The sequence below is a fragment of the Podarcis bocagei genome (assembly GCF_964188305.1).
Source record: "Podarcis bocagei genome assembly, chromosome: 3".
Lineage (NCBI taxonomy): Eukaryota > Metazoa > Chordata > Lepidosauria > Squamata > Lacertidae > Podarcis > Podarcis bocagei.
In genome coordinates this window covers 829,642-848,945 of record NC_138127.1, presented here as the reverse complement: position 1 = coordinate 848,945, position 19,304 = coordinate 829,642, and the positions used below count along the sequence as shown (strand labels likewise).

Here is a 19,304-nt window from a genome sequence, read left to right as displayed (position 1 = left end):
TAATTGCCAATCAGCCTATACACAGCAGCTGAAAACACAAAATACATCACTTTGATCTCCTTGGCTCAAAATGCATTTCACAGCCAAGATATCGGCACCATTTATAGAAGCTGTCCACCATGCAGATCAATTTGATAATGTACATTTTGTTAAAACTGTTGAAGGTTTTTCATAAACACAAGCATATGCAAAACAATCTATGGTCTGCTATGATTCAAAACGTAAACATGCATGTTTCCCTTACTCAAAAGAAGCTCAGCCTCTTAAAACATCTCAATTCCTCCGAAGGACAAAGGTCATCCCGAAGTACGCTTAATTTAATCTTACTGCTAATTTGGTAAGTGAATGCCTCACTTGATTTATCGTGTTGGGAAGTGAGGTATGTATAAAGTTTCAGCTTGATTTTTAAAAAATGTGTGAGGGGAAAGTAGCTTACTTACATTTTGCGGGCAGGTCATAACCACAAGTAATTTTTGCTTGTCCAGTTTCACAGCCACTCAGGTTGCGACATTCAGCGACTAGACAGGGGCCCGCAGCTCTATGAATACAGCCATCAACTAAAAGAAAGAGGGAAGAAATTACATATATATATTTTTAAAAACTTCAGTAATCAAAGTCTAACTGGACTAAAGCTGAGGCATTTAATGCAGATTTAAAAAAAAAAAATCAGTTTCAGCAGAAACTACCCTCTAACACTATATTAATATTTGCAGATTGTCCAAAACCCAATAATTTTAATGTGGGGGGGCACCATTATTTAAGATGAGGTAGTAGAGGCCCAACTGAAACAACTCTATTCCATGTGCTCCTGAGACATTTGGAGGTAGAGGGGGGGAACAAGAAAAGGTAATTGCCCCTCAACTGGTGGAAATGAACAAATTTGTAGCAAGCTCCCCCAAAGCTGCCAAAAAATCTGTGGGACCCTAATTTGAACTAGATATGTCATGGAGCTACAGGAATTTTACTGTGATCACCAGGCATGGATACACACATAAAAAGAAAGATCCAGTGAGTATATACAAAAGTAATTCTCACAGTACAATCCCCCTGTGTTAAGGTCGTTGATTATTTACTTAGCCAGTTACCAAGCAAGAAGAAAATTTGGTTTTGTTATTAAAAGACAGCGTGAAAATGAAAGCATAATTTAATACTACCTTGTGGGTGCTGTCTAATCCCTTTTGTATTAGCTGGCGGGCTATTAAATGTTAGAAATAAATTAAATAAATAAAACTATTCTGCCAGATTGCTTAGTACTTCCCACATCATAAAGTCTTTTAATGCAGAACAATTTGCACAGCACAACAGTATCTCTCTTTCAACTTACATCTTGCTATTGCAATATTCAAAAAAAAACCCCAACCAATCATTTAAATTGTAACAGCCGAAACTGTAAAATCATCTAAAAGTTAGTGGTGCAATGCTTAATGCTTATTGTTCTCAAGAGCTTTAGGGAAAAATATTAATAGTGGAAGCATAGATGAGAACGGCAGGGAGAAGGAAGAGGAAAACAAACAGTCAAAGCAATTTTAGTCTATTCACAAGCAATGGGATAAATATATTTTTTCTAATTAGAAGCAAAGTAATGAAAAGAATAATTAAAAACAATTAAAACAACATAGTAATTATTGCAAGTCACTACATCAGTGGCAATATTAATAATTTCTTATAAGAAACCCATGGATGCCATATGTTCCCTACATATGTTCAGAGATTATGGCAACAAAACAAAAAAGTAGTAGGATATGCCCCAAATTAAAAGTCTCTAATCATATAAATATTTACATAAGAAAAGGAAATTGTGATGTGTCTGCCTTATGGAATTTTTAGATTCAGAGTTGTGATGGGGTGGAATTCAAAATTTCTAACAACTGTCCCTCCCCAGATCTATTTCACCCCAATTGGATTCTGGTCCAAGCCAGAAGGAATCTGTGAGTGTTTTTCAGAGTTCCACTGACAATCACTTATTGAGGAAAGAAGGCAATGGGGCTCACATCAGAGCCCAGCAAGGCCCTCTTTTTTATGAATCTTGCCGGCTGTCATCCCCCCCCCCAAATGCCTTGAGGGTTGAGCTGACTTCTAGTGTGTTGGAAAGAAAGAAAGAAAGAAAGAAAGAAAGAAAGAAAGAAAGAAAGAAAGAAAGGGCTTGCCGTTGTTTTATTGATTATAGTTTAGAAATTATTTATTGTAACTGTTGAGTGGATTTCTGATTAACTTTTATATGTTTTTATTATTTCATACTATTCTAATGATTGTTGAATGTTACTTTTTATGTAGGTTGCCTATTTTAAAGTTTTATTGTCACATTTTTGTATTGCATTAGATTGTTAGAAGATGTACATTTTTTGTTTCTTCAGCTTGTAAACCGCCTTGAGTATTGTAAGACAGAAAGACGGTATACAAATTAAAAAATGATGAATGATGAAAGGAAGGAAGGAAGGTAGGTAGGTAGGTAGGTATTTGGCAGGAACTGTTAGCTATATGTGACCAAGATAACTTCCTACACACAAACCCTAAAGGGCCCAAGCAGACCACCAGCAACAGGAGGGGGCATCAGAGCATAAATCTGCAAAACAAATAGGTCTGCTAGAACCCATAGGAACTCATAGGACAAGTTAACGTTGCTAACACCACTATATTGTCTGGATGGCTTCATTACTGAAGGATAACATGGGAAGTGGCTTCCATCTCTGTTTACTGGTTTTGCTAGAAAAAAATAGCAAAAAAGGATCAACTAGTGATGGCTCTACACAAGAACTATCTAGTAAAATTTGCTTTAAGTATATTGACTGTGCTGAGGTGACCTTTAGGCTTTCAATAAGGACTCCCTGGTCAGTGGATTCCAGGAAAGTCTGCCTGTTCCATGAGTGAAGCCTTACCCTGGGCTGCCTGGAAAAAGCCTTATTTGAAGATCTGTAGACCTCTTTACCCAAAGCATCAAAGCAGTTATGCAGTGAGCCAACTTTGTTCACTAATTACCTCCTTTGGTGGTTGCCGCCTTGTGGCAGATTTGTTGCACTCTGTCTCTGACCTTGTGGTTTAATTGTGCTAGATTACTTCTTGAAGAAAGTTGAGGTGCTTATTTTTCTCTCTTCTGTGCTCTGCATTCCTGCTCCTGACTACATGGTCTGCCTAAATATTAAGTTGATGTGTGACAGTGCTTATTCTAAGCCTGAGCAGCTTTATACGGAGGGATGGGAACTCGCCTCACACATCTAGTAAGATTGATGATGCCAGGTGAGGCACTAGGTATAAGGCAGACGTGTAAGCCCAACTTACCCCAGATGATATTAAAGAGCACAATTCTAGATCAGAATGGGTTTCAAAATCCAGATTCAATTCACCTGTCAAAACACTGCAGTTCTAGAAACAGATAGTTGCTGCTGTTTATAGACATAAAGAGAACCAAAGAGCAGAGTCTAAGTCTATGCCATGGGGCATCAGCACTAAAGTTTATATCCTTCATTTCTTTTCAAATTCAAAGAAGCTACTTGACTGACACCATAGAGATGAGTCATGGTGGGCAACATATACACCCATAACATCTCCAATAATTCTGCTATGTTGGAAGCTCTGAAATTTGAATGATGCTGCTGGTGTTGCAGTAGAGAAATAAATGAAGCTGAGTGGAATATTAATTTTCAGAATTGCTAATTAACAGCAGTGCATAGTGTTGCTAATAACAGTATACAGGTTGCAAACATAGGTGCTTTGAAAGCATTAGATGGAGTATGTGTTCCGTTTTGCTGACCCAATAATTATTCAGTGCCCATTTCAACTCTCTCTGAAATGATTTTCGTAACATTCAACAAAACTGAGGAAGGGAGTGGAGAGGATCATTTTGGCAGCTGTTGATCTAGCAACATCAAGCATTCAGTCCACCATGGTCACAAAAGTTAGCAGAAACTGAGGGTCTATCTTTATTATGTTCTAGAAACTCAGTTGTATGCTTTGAAGTGTATTATGCCTTTGTGAGATTTCGGGAATTCCGCCTAGATTTTTTTAAGGGGGGGGGGGGAAAGCACACATAAATGATTCCTTTTGATACTCAAATCCATCCTGAACCTGACTCATTAAATTTACAAAATGCTATTCTGAAGTGTATTTTAATCATCATGGGCAAGCACAATTATGGAATTGCATTTTCAAACCTCTCCATTCGAAACATTCAGTATTTTTCACCCTGGTAATAAATGTACAAAATATGTGCCTGTGCTGCTAAAATCCTGATTGCCAAGAAGCGAAAGAGTGACTTCCCATGTACATTTACATAATGGTTACATAAATAATGGGATATACAGTATAGGACTAATGGATAAACTGACAGGCTTTTAAGTTGCAAGAGTATAGGGAATAATAAGGAATTTCCAAGGAAATTGACATTTTGTTCATTATGCTAACTTTCTACAGTGGTACCTCTGGATGCAAACAAGATCCATTTTGGAGCCCCGTTTGCATCATGAGCAGAACGCACCCCGCGTCTGCGCGTGCGCAGGTCACAATTTGCCACGTCTGCACATGCACGTGACGTCATTTTGAGCGTCTGCGCATGCGCAAGCGGCAAAACCCGGAAGTAACCTGTTACTTCCGGGTCGCCGCAGGACGCAACCTGAAAAGATTTAACCTGAAGCGTCTTTAACCCAAGGTATGACTGTATTCTGAAGCATGCATTGGAATTTTATATAGAGATATATACTGTAAAAGCTGGCTACTAAAAGCAGGATACCCAAAACATTTTTACAGCAGGATAATTCACACCGAGCTCAAACACTGCAGCACGTATACATGATACGAGCCTGGAGTTGTGCCTACCTGCCCTGACTCTGGACCTGTGTAATTTTCACTTGTGGGGTGCATCGTAGAGAAGAAGGGAAGAGTTTGGATTTGATATCCCGCTTTATCACTACCTGAAGGAGTCTCAAAGCGGATAACATTCTCCTTTCCCTTCCTCCCCCACAACAAACACTCTGTGAGGTGAGTGGGGCTGAGAGACTGCAGAAAAGCCCAAGGTCACCCAGCAACTGCATGTGGAAGAGCGGAGACGCGAATCCGGTTCACCAGATTACGAGTCTACCACTCTTAACCACTACACCGCACTGGCTCTTTGTAGAATTAAGGCCACCTGTTCATTAAGACCAATCCTTACAATCTTTAATCCTTGATTCTGAGGGTAAAGAACTGTATAAACTGAGCCTGACATCCCAAGCATGGGTGTCAAAGAGACCTGGGCAAGCAGGAAAAAAACACCCTCCACTAATAGCCACTGCATAATTGTAGCACCACCATCGTAGCACCACCCCTACCGCTAGGCAGCGTGTGACAGCCGCCTCAGGCAACTGATCTTTGGGGGTCATGAAAGGGTAGCAAATTGTTACTTATTTAATGCCTTACTGTCGTATTTTATTACTCCCAGGAAGAGACATCTGTGGGGTTTTATACCTTACATGCCAAAATAACTTGGCTAGCTTTCAGTTCTATGCAACTTAATTTTGGACAAGCCGGCTGTTCTGCGCCACGTAGCAAAATATTTTGGGACAGCCCTACAAATTGTGAGGTAGTTGTGAATTAATGGTTTGAAAATAAATGTGAAACATATTTGCAAAGTATTAGTTCAATTGCCTGAGAAACACCAGCATTACAAAACAAACGAACAAGCAGTAGTGTTCATTGTCCAATATCCACAAATGTCTAGATATTTATGTAAGACTATAATTTATAAGATTTAGGGCAAAGCTTTGTGTTACAAATTAGGGGATATTTGTCTGTTTATGTAACTCAAAATGGAGTGATTTGCAATTGAGAATTAAGAAGGGGGGAAATTAAAATCTTCTCCTCACAGCTATGTGGGTATAAGAAGTATCCTTTCAGATCTTAAAGGGACAACCAAAATCTCTGCAGAGGCCCAACACCTCCACCCACAAACTATACGTTCTCTTCATAGGAAATTGGTAGAAGCATTATCCTTGAGGGAAAATATGCAATACTGGCATGATCAATTGTTTGCTCCACAAACAGGGAAGCAAACTATCTATTTTATCACTCTGAAAATAATTGCTTAGGAGAAGATGCAAGGACATAATCATTTGCTAGGGGGATCCTGCTTGAAGTATATTAAAACCAATGAGTATAGCATTTAGATTTGTCAAGGAGGGCCGACAAAAAAGCCATGGGCAATGTCCTTTCAAAGCACACAATAAAAGAATATTACAAAGCTAAATGCAGGCTCATGAATTACTTATACAGTAGCTGAGTGCTAAAACTCTTAGCAGCTCTTCAAAACTTAATAGTTAAAATTATACAGCCGACACTGGACAATTTAATGATGTACAATGCAAATAAATGTATTTCTTACTGAGGGGAGGGGGGAAATCCTTAAGAATTGCAAATTAATCCAGGGCAAAGCAAACAGCTTTAATGGTGCCAGGAGATGCTTTGTTAACAAAAATATTACACATATCTAGCCTTGCCTCCCTCAGACGATGATAGAAATGTTAACATAATCAAACACCACAGCAAAATTAAGCAATCATACAGGGAAAGGAAGGCTATAAATGTCTTTTGACCTTGCAGATGCTATGTAATAAAAAAAAAGAACCCAGTGTGCTTGAAATAAAAATAATATCAGCACTATATCATTTAACGCAGGAGAAAGGGCAATATTCTTTTCCCATGTAACATTTTTGCTAATTAACTTCCCACAGAAAATTGTTGAAGGAGTTACTCTGAAGTATGCTATCTGCTGTGCAATGTTGTTGACCAATATAGTAAATATTGGGGGCAATGCTAAATGAAAGATCCCAGAGATGCTATAGCAGAAAGGTTGAGGGAGAAGAGCCAATAGGAAATATTTCTGACATGGCTTCTAAAAGCCGCTCAAACTGTGTGCTCTGTGGCTTATGCTGACTTGATAAGTCATTACGGAAAAGGAAAAAATGGAGTTATTCCAGTTGAGCAATACTGGTAAAGTCTGCCTGGGAGAGGAAGATAGAAGCAAATTACAATCTCCTTAATGTAATCCATTTGCATTGCCAATCATGTAATTCTTGTTGTTTGCACAAGAATGAGTAACAAACCATAAAGAAATCTGAAAAGATTAAAAGCATAGGGTTGAATCTAACCAACTTATCTTCAGTAGACACATTTCAATCAGTGGTGTTCACTAACTTAAGTTCAAATATTTCAGTGGGTTTACTCTGAGTATGACTTAGTCATATACAAGCCCTAGTGAATCTCTGAATTTCCAGACACACTAAATTCACCTCTCTTGTATGCCTATTGCCTCTGGACTTTTGCTCAACTCACTTCAACAATATTCCATAAGGAAGGTCCTTTTGTTTACAAAGGGGAGACTCTAGTTGACCCTGTAAACCAGGGGTTGTCAACCTAGTCCTTACCGCCCACTAGTGGGCATTTCAGGATTCTAGGTGGGCAGTAGGGGGTTCTACGCCACAAGTTGAATCCTTCCATCGAGCACTGGTGGGCAGTAAGGAAATTTTACCATCAAGAAAGATGCATTAGTGGGTGGTAGGTATAAAAAGGTTGACTACCCCTGCTGTAAACTATTCTCTCCTTGCTTTCTAATCTAGGCTTCTAAATCCATGGTTGGCATTAGTCAGGGATCCAGTGCATAGCCAACAGTAAAAATGAAAACCGCTCTCATATTCAAAACCTGCTGTAAGATCTTCTCCTGCTGTAAGGAGAAGAGGAGGTTAAGGGGTGATATGATAGCCATGTTCAAATATATAAAAGGATGTCATATAGAGGAGGGAGAAAGGTGTTTTCTGCTGCTCCAGAGAAGCGGACACGGAGCAATGGATCCAAACTACAAGAAAGAAGATTCCACCTAAACATTAGGAAGAACTTCCTGACAGTAAGAGCTGTTCGACAGTGGAATTTGCTGCCAAGGAGTGTGGTGGAGTCTCCTACTTTGGAGGTCTTTAAGCAGAGGCTTGACAACCATATGTCAGGGGTGCTCTGATGGTGTTTCCTGCTTGGCAGGGGGTTGGACTCGATGGCCCTTGTGGTCTATTCCAACTCTATGATTCTATTCTATGTGCCAGACCTAGCCAGACATGTAGATGTGTTTAAAGCACTATTGATCTAGATCGCTCTCAATTAAGATCAAGGAGAATTTTTATTGACACCATGGACACTAAAAGGAGATAGCAGCATTCCCAAACCGATCACCAACCGATCATTCTGATACTTCAAACACATCTGTCCTTTTCTCTTTCAGTTTCTACTGTATCTGCCTACAACTAGCATACATAATGCTCAAATACAGTAGCTTCATATTCCTCTCTCCTCCTTCTCCAGACATCAAATGATTCCCTGTCTTTTTCCAAGTGTTTAATGGAACAGAGATGCATTAAAGTGGAAATGGGGGACCTGTTCCATAACTCACATCCATGCCAGGCCATTGGCCATGTTGTGTGAAACTGATAGAAACGGCAGCCCACCAACATCTGGATGCCTACCACTGCCACTGCATTAAAGCTTTAACTGATCAGCTCAACTATCCAACACCTAGGTTGTTGCAGCAAAACTGTAATGTCAAATAAATTCACACTTTTAGTGGCCCACTCAGACTTAGCATAAGGACTCGGGGCAATGTGGTCCTTCTAAAACCTGTCTGAATGCCGGCAAACAAACAATTAAAAATAAAATCCAAAACTCCTAGCCTATCATACAACTTTCTGTTTTTTGTTTTACAAAAAAGCAACAAATAATTGATAATAGGGCATGTATGTGCAAAGTACATGAGCTTTCGTTGTATCATAATCAGGACATTACTTTTCACTGAAGGTATGACTGGGGTCATGAAGAGTCGGACACGACTAAACGACTAAACAACAACAAATGACTGGTTTTGTAGGGTTGGTAGTACTATGGCTAGGTAGTTCTTCATTCAAACAATAACAGAAAAGGTAGTGAATTCATTTCATTTCATTTCATTTCATTACTAAATCCAAGGCTATAACAAGAAGAGTCTTGATTAATATTGTAAAACTAATGCAGTGCAGCTTATTTCAAAGAGCATGTGCCTTCTGTTTCAAAAGACAAATCATATGTATCTAGATAATAGGGGGAAATGGTTTATATTATATATGAGATATTTACAAATTTATCCATCATTAATCCATTCTTCTTAAATTATGAAAGCATGCACTGTCCTTAAAAAAATCACTGGGTGGAATTCAACATCACACTTTAACAAATGTTTTGTCAGGGGAAGAATTTGGGCTCTCTAGATGAAAGAATCTCCTCCCTGGGTGGATGAGAAGCCACATTTTGCAAGCTAATATCGTTGCACAGGGTTTCTGCTGCCAGGGATTGTTAGGTGAATCTCACCCATTATATTGGGCCAGAGAAACAGATTGTGCATGTTGATGATATATTGGCCACCCTACTACCCAGTGGTCTCCCTAACTGAGATGGTCTCAAGTTTGGTGCTGGAGGGCCTCAGAATGACAGTCACAGATAACTTCAATATCCACACAGAGGCTACCATTGGGCTAGAGTAGGACCTCATGGTCTCCACGACAACCTGGAGGCTGTCTCAAATGGTCATCTATCCAACCCACTGGGCAACACTGATGTAGTCTTTTCCTTCAAGTGATATACGTGATGAACTGAAGATAAGGAGTTTGCAATGTACTCCCTAATCATTATCTGGAAAAGTTTGGATTGGTGGCAGCAATCCCCAAATCCCACAAGGTTGGTGGGTAGATTCAGATGTCCCATCCTCAGAGACTGATGGGACCCGACTGGAATGCTTTGGGAGATCTTCCAATGGAGAAAGCTGACAGTTATGTTGAAGTCATGGTCTCCCTATGAAACAATGAGATGAGATGGGCAGTTGACACAATCCCTCCTGAGCACCTCTCTGGCACTGTAAAGCCTAACGCCTTGGCATTCTGGAGCGCCATGGGCTGTGAAGCAAGCTGAATGAAGACTAGAGCACAAGTGGCATGAATCTTCCTCTGAAGATGATAAGAGCATGATTAGTACCACATAATTATGCCTACCATGCAGCAGTGCAGATGACAAAACAGACCTAAATTGCATCCTCTAGTTGTTGGCTCTATTGGGTGGTCCCACTGGGGTGAAGGAATCCCTGGGGCACTGAAGGACCTGCTGTGACCAACTGGCTGCACAAGTTTAAGGATTAATTCACTTTAATTCAGAGTGGCCTTGACTGCACAGTAACTGTAGTTCCAATCGAAGGGCCCAATGTCACAGTCTGTTATGTGTTTATGCAGCCTGATGATATGGACATGTTGCTTGTGGTTATATGCCTGACCATGTGTCCTATTGACCATTGTCAACATCATCTTGTGGTAGGACAGGGTGTTACTGTGTGGGTCCAGAGTGTGGTTGATGCTTTATTGCATGAGGGGGTTGAAAGAGCTAGTGGTATGGCCACCCTTAAAGAAACCACACATGATTTGGAATAACTACCAACCAGTTGCAAATACCCTCTTCTTGGGGAGAATGGTAGATAGGGCTGTGGCAGGTCAGCTGTCAGTATTCTTGGATGACACAGATTATTGGTCACCCTGATGGTCACCTTTAGCAAGAGCAGGATGAGGAAAGCCTTAGTGGTTGAAACGCACCATGTATCTTCCCAACACAAGAACATAAGGACAGCCTGCTGGATCAGACCAATGGCCCATCTAGACCAGCATCCTATTCTCACAGTGGCCAACCAAATGCCTGTGGGAAACCAGAAACCAACCCTTGGTTTCCAGCAACTGGTATTCAGAAGCATTGCTGCTTTGAACAGTGGTGGCAGAGGATAGCTATTGCAGCTAGGGGCCATTGATAGTCCAAGATAATTGTTGTTCATGGAGGAGAGGGCTAGCAGTGCAATCACATTCAAAAATTAATTAAACGGGGTTAATTTTTGTCATTTGAAATTTCAACAACAGCTACAACAAACCATGGGATGTGTTTTACGTCAGAATCTGAACGCATTCTACTGGAATTATCTGAAGCATCAATGATACATGCCCGCCTGTAACATTACTGACACATGAAAATCAATGCATTTTGATCTATCATCCCCAAGCTGTTTCTTCCCATGCAAGACTTCTGATTAGCGCCCCTGAATTAGCATTTCTATTCACAAGCTTCTCACAGCTGTGAGAAGCACTGTGCTTGTGGTGGAGTAAAGGTACCATAAATATGACACTGAGTCTGCCCCACTGAACCTAATGGACTTTCTAAATGCTCTATCATTGAAATTATTTTATCCAGCTATTATGTTTTACTCTGTACAGCTCATCCTTATGGCTGCCTAGAACTAAGTCTACACAGGCATATTCAGAATATTTCACTCAAATTTCCTACATCTTTCTTTACATGTTTCAGGTGCAGATACACTTCCTCCTCCAAGTATTGCATGGTCAACTAAAGGGGAGAAATTAGATGTAGAACTGTTCTGTTAGTGCAAGCATTTCAGCTTGCCCATTTTTGGCGGGGGGGAGGAGGGAGAAAGCACTGTTGCCCTAGAAGATGCCCTTGAGTGGGTTTCTCCTAACAGCACTGCTAACTTGAATCTGGTTCAATAAATACAGAATGTGAAATGACACCCCCCCTAATGTGGCAGATGGCCACACACCCTCACACACAAACGGACACTTGTTGCATATAAATGTTGCCAGGAGTTCAGATTGGGTGCTTTCAGGTCTGTGAACCTACCCAATGAGGTAAGCTACTGAAATGTTGGTGTCTGCTGAAGCAGTCAAGTATCAGTTGGCCCTGGATAGACTCCACTCATCCAGTTTGGCTATTGGAAAAGACTATCAGAGAACTTCCCATTTCTGCTAGTCTTGCTTGAGCATGAAGCTCTTCTTATGCTCAAGTGTCTTCTCATTGATTGTCTTTCGGTCCTAATTTTTAGTTTGCTCTTTGGTCTTGTCTCCTACTTTGGTCTTTGGCCTTGATTTCTGGCTTGCTCTATTCTTCTGCCTCTGGATTGGACCTTAATTTCTGATGCCTGGTTCCTCACTTGCCTCACAACTACTGCCCATGCCCATGCCCAGCTCCACTCTGTCTGGCAGCAGCTCTCTGCAGTCTCAAGCAGAGGGTCTTTCTCATCACCCGATCCTTTTAACTTTAGATGTCAGGGGCTGAATCTAGGGCCTTCTGAAAAGCATGTGCTCTACCACAAGGCTAAAGTTTGCTCAGAGAATTAAGCAGCATAAAGGTGGTTGAAAATGCCTCCTAGAGGGAAGGGAAAAATTGTTAATTTGGGGTGTATATATGCACTTACTTACACCCTTTTTAAATGCACATGGATATGGTGCTCAGACAAGGTAGCTCTTCAATCAGCAAACCCCCAAAAAGAAGACTCCCAGAGTTAAGGCAGGTATTCTGCAGGAGTCAGATAACCTAATACCATTAGTCACATCAGGTTTATTTAAGTAGGTGGTGAATCTGATTCCATGTAAACATGTAAAATATATATTGAAACTAGAAAGTTTAAATGAAGTTCTGAGAAAAGAATTGATGAATAAATTCTTCACAGGCATACAGTTTATAAACTGCTTCAAAAATGCCTATAGTAACAGCACATGCATATTACAAGAGATAACCATGATTAAGAGCATTTGTGCAGTGAGTTGAGTGTAATTAACCCCAAATGACAATTTAAAAGATTAACAGCCAATTCAACATAAAACTAAGGTTCAATAACATAAGGAGAGTTGTCTGGTGTATTCCCGAATCTTAGATTTAGTAACCCTTTATTTGGAAGGAAAGAGATGTAAATTAAAATGAAATAATAAATATTCACAGCACTAACATGGAAGGGTATAATTTTTTAAACAAACAAACAAACAAACAAACAAACAAACAAACACAAACTACTTAAACTGAGTCTCACAGAATGGAATGGAAATAGTGTGTGCCTGTGGTTGCATTCCAGGGAAGTACACAGGTGGAATAATTTATCAATAGGACTAGAGTTGTCTTCCTCCACACCAACAAATAGAAGCACATTCATATACACAGGCATAATGTCACATTCTAAATGTCACTTTTGAGACTTGGGCAGGATCTTAAAAGCATCTTGCCATGAGGACGGAGCACATTTCCTATTTGGAAAGGAAAGAATAAAAGCATCACCAGACACATGAAATTCATTCCAAATGCCTAAAGGGTCTTGAAGAATTGCTAAGGGATGGAAACCTCAGTTGTGGTTGCCACACAAGGCGTTCTTCACTTTCCATGTAATGCCTTGCAACTGCTATTTGAGGCTTCCCATAACCTTGCCACAGCCCATTTCGGTGAGCCCTGTTAACTTAATGCAAGGATCTAGATTCAGGTAGGTAGCCTTGTTGGTCTGACGCAATATATATATATATATATATATATATATATATATATATATATATATATATATATATGCAGGTTTTGGTGTCTTCGGGTGTCTTCCCGTGTAAGAGTTGGGGTGTCTAGGCGACGTTTCGACGAGGTCTCACTCGTCATCTTCAGGCTGGTGCTTTCGGCTTCTTGTTACTAGAACAGAGCAGGATCTCAGTGTTTGAGTTCCTATAAATACTGTTGAGGGGGTGTGGTGTATAGCCTCCAACGTTCTGGGCAGAGAGGGAGTTCCCAGGTTAGTGTGCCTTTTCTTCTTTTGTTCCTTAATTACTTGAGGGATATCTTGAGTGATTTCTTGAGTGATATTCTGAGTACCACTTAGGAGGGTCATTAGGTGTGGATTAGTTGCTAAAGCTTTCGTGTCTTGACCTCTTGAGCTTGTGAAAAGTTTTTCTGAGAAGATGGCTGTACTGCACTTAGTTGTGCTCTGGCTTGGCTTCGTGTATAGGGGCGAGCTGTGGTTTTGTGCCCTGTGCCAGCCAGATCTGTGTAGGGATTGCAGGGGGGTGCAGCATCCGGAGGTGCCACTATGGTTTGGCTACTGGATGGTGTCTGTACTTTATCTGTGGAGAGGGTCTGGGTTTGGGTCTGGTGTGGTTGATTGGAGATGGCGTTCTGTGTGTCTCTGGTTCTGGTGTCGGTTTTTGTGGGGAGGGCTAATTTCCAGATGTCTGGCAGGCGGGACGTGTCGTCACGCTTGTTCATGTTGTGAGGGTGTTTCTCTATCTCGATGGCTTCCATGATTATTCTCTTGTGGTGATGTTCCATGTTAAAGAGCAATTTGGAATCTGCAAAATTAATTTCGTGTCCTGTTTCTTTCATGTGTTGGTAAAGAGAAGAAGTTTTTTCTTCTTTTTTGACGGCATTCTTGTGTTCTGCGATACGTGCATTTATTCGTCTGTTTGTTTGTCCAATGTACGTGGCTGGGCAGACTTTGCAGGGTATTTCATAGACCCCTTGGTTTTCTAACTGGATTTTATCTTTTGGGTTTCTGAGGATATTGGCTATTTTTTGGTTGGTGCAAAAGGCTGTTTTGATATTGTGTTTATGGAGGATTTTGCTAATTTTATCTGTAGTGCCCTTGATATAAGGAAGGAGGGCCATGCCATTGTTTTCTTCTGTGTCTTGGTTTTTGGGGGGTGTTTCTTTTTGGATTAGCTTCGTAACCCTGTTTTGTTGGTATCCGTTGGCGATTAACACATTTGAGAGATTCTGTAACTCAGTTGTCAAGTGGTCCTTGTCAGCCAGGCGTTTGGTTCTGGAGATGAGAGTCTTGGCTACGGAGTTTATTTGTGCAGGGTGGTGGTGTGATTGTGCATGTAAGTAGCGGTTGGTGTGTGTTTTTTTCCGGTAGATAGTGTGTCCTAGGGAGCCATCAGGTTTTTTGTAGATTAGGACGTCAAGGAAGGGAAGTTGGTTGTTGGCTTCTATTTCCATAGTGAATTGTATTTTGGGGTGTAGGCTGTTGAGATGTGTGAGGAAGCTATCTAGTTTTTCCTTCCCGTGTGGCCAAATTACAAAGGTGTCGTCAACATATCTGAGCCAAAGTTTGGGTTTGTGTTCTGACTTGTCTAAAGCATTGGTTTCAAAGTGTTCCATGTACAGATTTGCGATGACCGGTGAGAGGGGTGATCCCATAGGTGCTCCTTCTATCTGTTTATATCTTTGTCCATTGTGGATGAAGTACGTGTTGGTTAGGCAGTGGTTGGTCAGGTCCAGGATGTATTCGGGGGGATTGTATTTGTTTTGAATGGCTGTCAAGGCTTCATTAATGGGCACTTGTGTGAAGAGAGATACAACATCGAAGCTCACAAGTAGGTCGTCGGGATGTAGGTTTTGCTTCTTTATTGTTTCTATGAACTGGAAGGAGTTTGTAACGTGTGAAGCGATAGATTCTGCATAGGGCTGAAGTTGCTTAGCGAGAAATTTAGCGAGATTTTGTAGAGGTGAGCCTATGGAGCTGACTATTGGTCTGAGTGGTGTTCCTTCTTTGTGTATCTTGGGGAGACCGTAGAGTTTGGGGCATCAGAGAAAAATCATCCAGATGCCCCAAACTCTACGGTCTCCCCAAGATACACAAAGAAGGAACACCACTCAGACCAATAGTCAGCTCCATAGGCTCACCTCTACAAAATCTCGCTAAATTTCTCGCTAAGCAACTTCAGCCCTATGCAGAATCTATCGCTTCACACGTTACAAACTCCTTCCAGTTCATAGAAACAATAAAGAAGCAAAACCTACATCCCGACGACCTACTTGTGAGCTTCGATGTTGTATCTCTCTTCACACAAGTGCCCATTAATGAAGCCTTGACAGCCATTCAAAACAAATACAATCCCCCCGAATACATCCTGGACCTGACCAACCACTGCCTAACCAACACGTACTTCATCCACAATGGACAAAGATATAAACAGATAGAAGGAGCACCTATGGGATCACCCCTCTCACCGGTCATCGCAAATCTGTACATGGAACACTTTGAAACCAATGCTTTAGACAAGTCAGAACACAAACCCAAACTTTGGCTCAGATATGTTGACGACACCTTTGTAATTTGGCCACACGGGAAGGAAAAACTAGATAGCTTCCTCACACATCTCAACAGCCTACACCCCAAAATACAATTCACTATGGAAATAGAAGCCAACAACCAACTTCCCTTCCTTGACGTCCTAATCTACAAAAAACCTGATGGCTCCCTAGGACACACTATCTACCGGAAAAAAACACACACCAACCGCTACTTACATGCACAATCACACCACCACCCTGCACAAATAAACTCCGTAGCCAAGACTCTCATCTCCAGAACCAAACGCCTGGCTGACAAGGACCACTTGACAACTGAGTTACAGAATCTCTCAAATGTGTTAATCGCCAACGGATACCAACAAAACAGGGTTACGAAGCTAATCCAAAAAGAAACACCCCCCAAAAACCAAGACACAGAAGAAAACAATGGCATGGCCCTCCTTCCTTATATCAAGGGCACTACAGATAAAATTAGCAAAATCCTCCATAAACACAATATCAAAACAGCCTTTTGCACCAACCAAAAAATAGCCAATATCCTCAGAAACCCAAAAGATAAAATCCAGTTAGAAAACCAAGGGGTCTATGAAATACCCTGCAAAGTCTGCCCAGCCACGTACATTGGACAAACAAACAGACGAATAAATGCACGTATCGCAGAACACAAGAATGCCGTCAAAAAAGAAGAAAAAACTTCTTCTCTTTACCAACACATGAAAGAAACAGGACACGAAATTAATTTTGCAGATTCCAAATTGCTCTTTAACATGGAACATCACCACAAGAGAATAATCATGGAAGCCATCGAGATAGAGAAACACCCTCACAACATGAACAAGCGTGACGACACGTCCCGCCTGCCAGACATCTGGAAATTAGCCCTCCCCACAAAAACCGACACCAGAACCAGAGACACACAGAACGCCATCTCCAATCAACCACACCAGACCCAAACCCAGACCCTCTCCACAGATAAAGTACAGACACCATCCAGTAGCCAAACCATAGTGGCACCTCCGGATGCTGCACCCCCCTGCAATCCCTACACAGATCTGGCTGGCACAGGGCACAAAACCACAGCTCGCCCCTATACACGAAGCCAAGCCAGAGCACAACTAAGTGCAGTACAGCCATCTTCTCAGAAAAACTTTTCACAAGCTCAAGAGGTCAAGACACGAAAGCTTTAGCAACTAATCCACACCTAATGACCCTCCTAAGTGGTACTCAGAATATCACTCAAGAAATCACTCAAGATATCCCTCAAGTAATTAAGGAACAAAAGAAGAAAAGGCACACTAACCTGGGAACTCCCTCTCTGCCCAGAACGTTGGAGGCTATACACCACACCCCCTCAACAGTATTTATAGGAACTCAAACACTGAGATCCTGCTCTGTTCTAGTAACAAGAAGCCGAAAGCACCAGCCTGAAGATGACGAGTGAGACCTCGTCGAAACGTCGCCTAGACACCCCAACTCTTACACGGGAAGACACCCGAAGACACCAAAACCTGCATTCCTGTACCCGTGAAAATCTACGAAAGCAAATATATATATATATATATATATATATATATATATATATATATATATATATACCAAGAACAAACTTAGTTGGTCCCTAAGGTGCTACTGGACTTTTAATTTTATATATATATATTTTTAATGCAAGGAGTCCAAGAAGATGGGCTGTGGACCTAACTCAGGGAGATAATCCTATGAGAAATAGATGCAAACACAGAAAGGAGGAGGAACATGCTCTCTTCTTCAATTCCTATCAACAGCTTCCTTGCTGGTGATACTCCAGCAAAGTCCAAAGCAAAATGTGGTGGCACAGAGGTAAGCAGAAGATAAAAGGTATGGGCAGTGCACGCTTCAATATCTGTGGGAAAGAAGGAAGGGAGTGAAGAGCTTATCTACAGACCAGTGATAAGGGATAAGACCCACTGAGTAATTCATAACGTATACTCATTGGAAATACAAAATAAAATGGCTAAGTCCTTCATTACTTCTGTGCCAGATAGAGATGTACCTAAATCTAGGTGGGGCAACCACAGACTTCAACACTGACAAACACTTCATGCACTCAGCAGCTTGGAAATCACATGCACAACACAGAGTGCAGGCCTCTGCGTGCAAAATCTCAATGAGATGTCTCATCAAATGACTGGGAGTGGGTGGGTGTCTGAGTCCTATTGCTCATATGTAATGTCTTCATTTGGCAAGTGTTGGAAGTAGCTATTGTCCTCAGGTTTGGCAATGACTTGAAGGCTGTTCACATATTGCCTCAGGTCACATGTAATACTAAGACAAAATTTGGCTTAGCGTAAATGCACAAGCATGAAGGTTCCCAGAAAGGAGACTGGGGCTGCTTGAGTTCTACTGCTGATGTGCTGCTATGAGCTAAGTCATCGTTTGGCATAGCATGTCATTCAAACCTGGGCTCGTATTTGTCTTCTCTGTGAGCTGCAAACTAATAACAAACCAGCTTATCTGGAAGAAGGAATCCCTGGTTCAGACAACACGTTAAGCAGAAGAAGAGGAGGAGGAGGAGTTTGGATTTGATATCCCGCTTTATCACTACCCGAAGGAGTCTCAAAGCGGATAACATTCTCCTTTCCCTTCCTCCCCCACAACAAACACTCTGTGAGGTGAGTGGGGCTCTGTGAGGTGAGTGGGGCTCTTTCCTGTCTCCCAAATCTTTCATTGTCCCTCAGAATCACCTCACAAAAAACCTCTTCTCAAAATCTACTCAAGGCAGTACGTCAAGGCCAAAAAAAGGATTGCGCTCAAGTCATCCTGCAGGGAGCTACCTTTAACAGAATTATATAAAACCGGGGTTCACATGAACCTTCCTCATTGTGGAGAAACTCCATGCAAGGAGCAACCATGATTGGACAAGGTCTCACCTCATACAAAGAAGCTCTGCCCAGGTGCATCAACATGCAGAGAGAACTCCTCCTGTCATCCATTGAACTCACCACACCTACACTCACAACAGCACCTACACAAGTCACTCAACACCAGTTGTAATAATGCCTGCATATTGCTAGATTCTTACATCTGAACATGTGTACATTGCATGCGAACACACACTGAATTTTAATGAGTAGACAATCCTAGTATAAACTAGGAATGAATCTGAACTCTTTTTCAGATTATAGAATCATATCATAGAATTTTACAGTTGGAAGCGACTCTGACGATCATCTAATCCAACCCCCGCCAATGTAGGAATATGCAGCTGTCCCATATGGGGATTGAACCTGCAACCTTGGCATTATCGGCACTATATTTTAACCAACTGAACTATCTGGGCTCATAGAGTTCTCATGATTTGATTTTTTTAATGGTAGGAGACTTGTGAATCAATATGAAGAACAGGA

At 41.3% G+C, this 19,304-nt stretch overlaps 1 protein-coding gene across 5 annotated transcripts in view; it reads right to left on the bottom strand.

The window, feature by feature from the left end:
• Window positions 1-19,304, bottom strand: part of MACROD2 (mono-ADP ribosylhydrolase 2) — a 996,145-nt gene that overhangs the window by 759,099 nt on the left and 217,742 nt on the right. For all 5 annotated transcript variants that reach the window (XM_081189152.1, XM_081189150.1, XM_081189149.1 and 2 more), the window contains exon 5: window positions 441-557. In XM_081189152.1, the coding sequence (XP_081045278.1) occupies window positions 441-557 (117 nt within the window). The remainder of the gene's footprint in view (window positions 1-440; window positions 558-19,304) is intronic.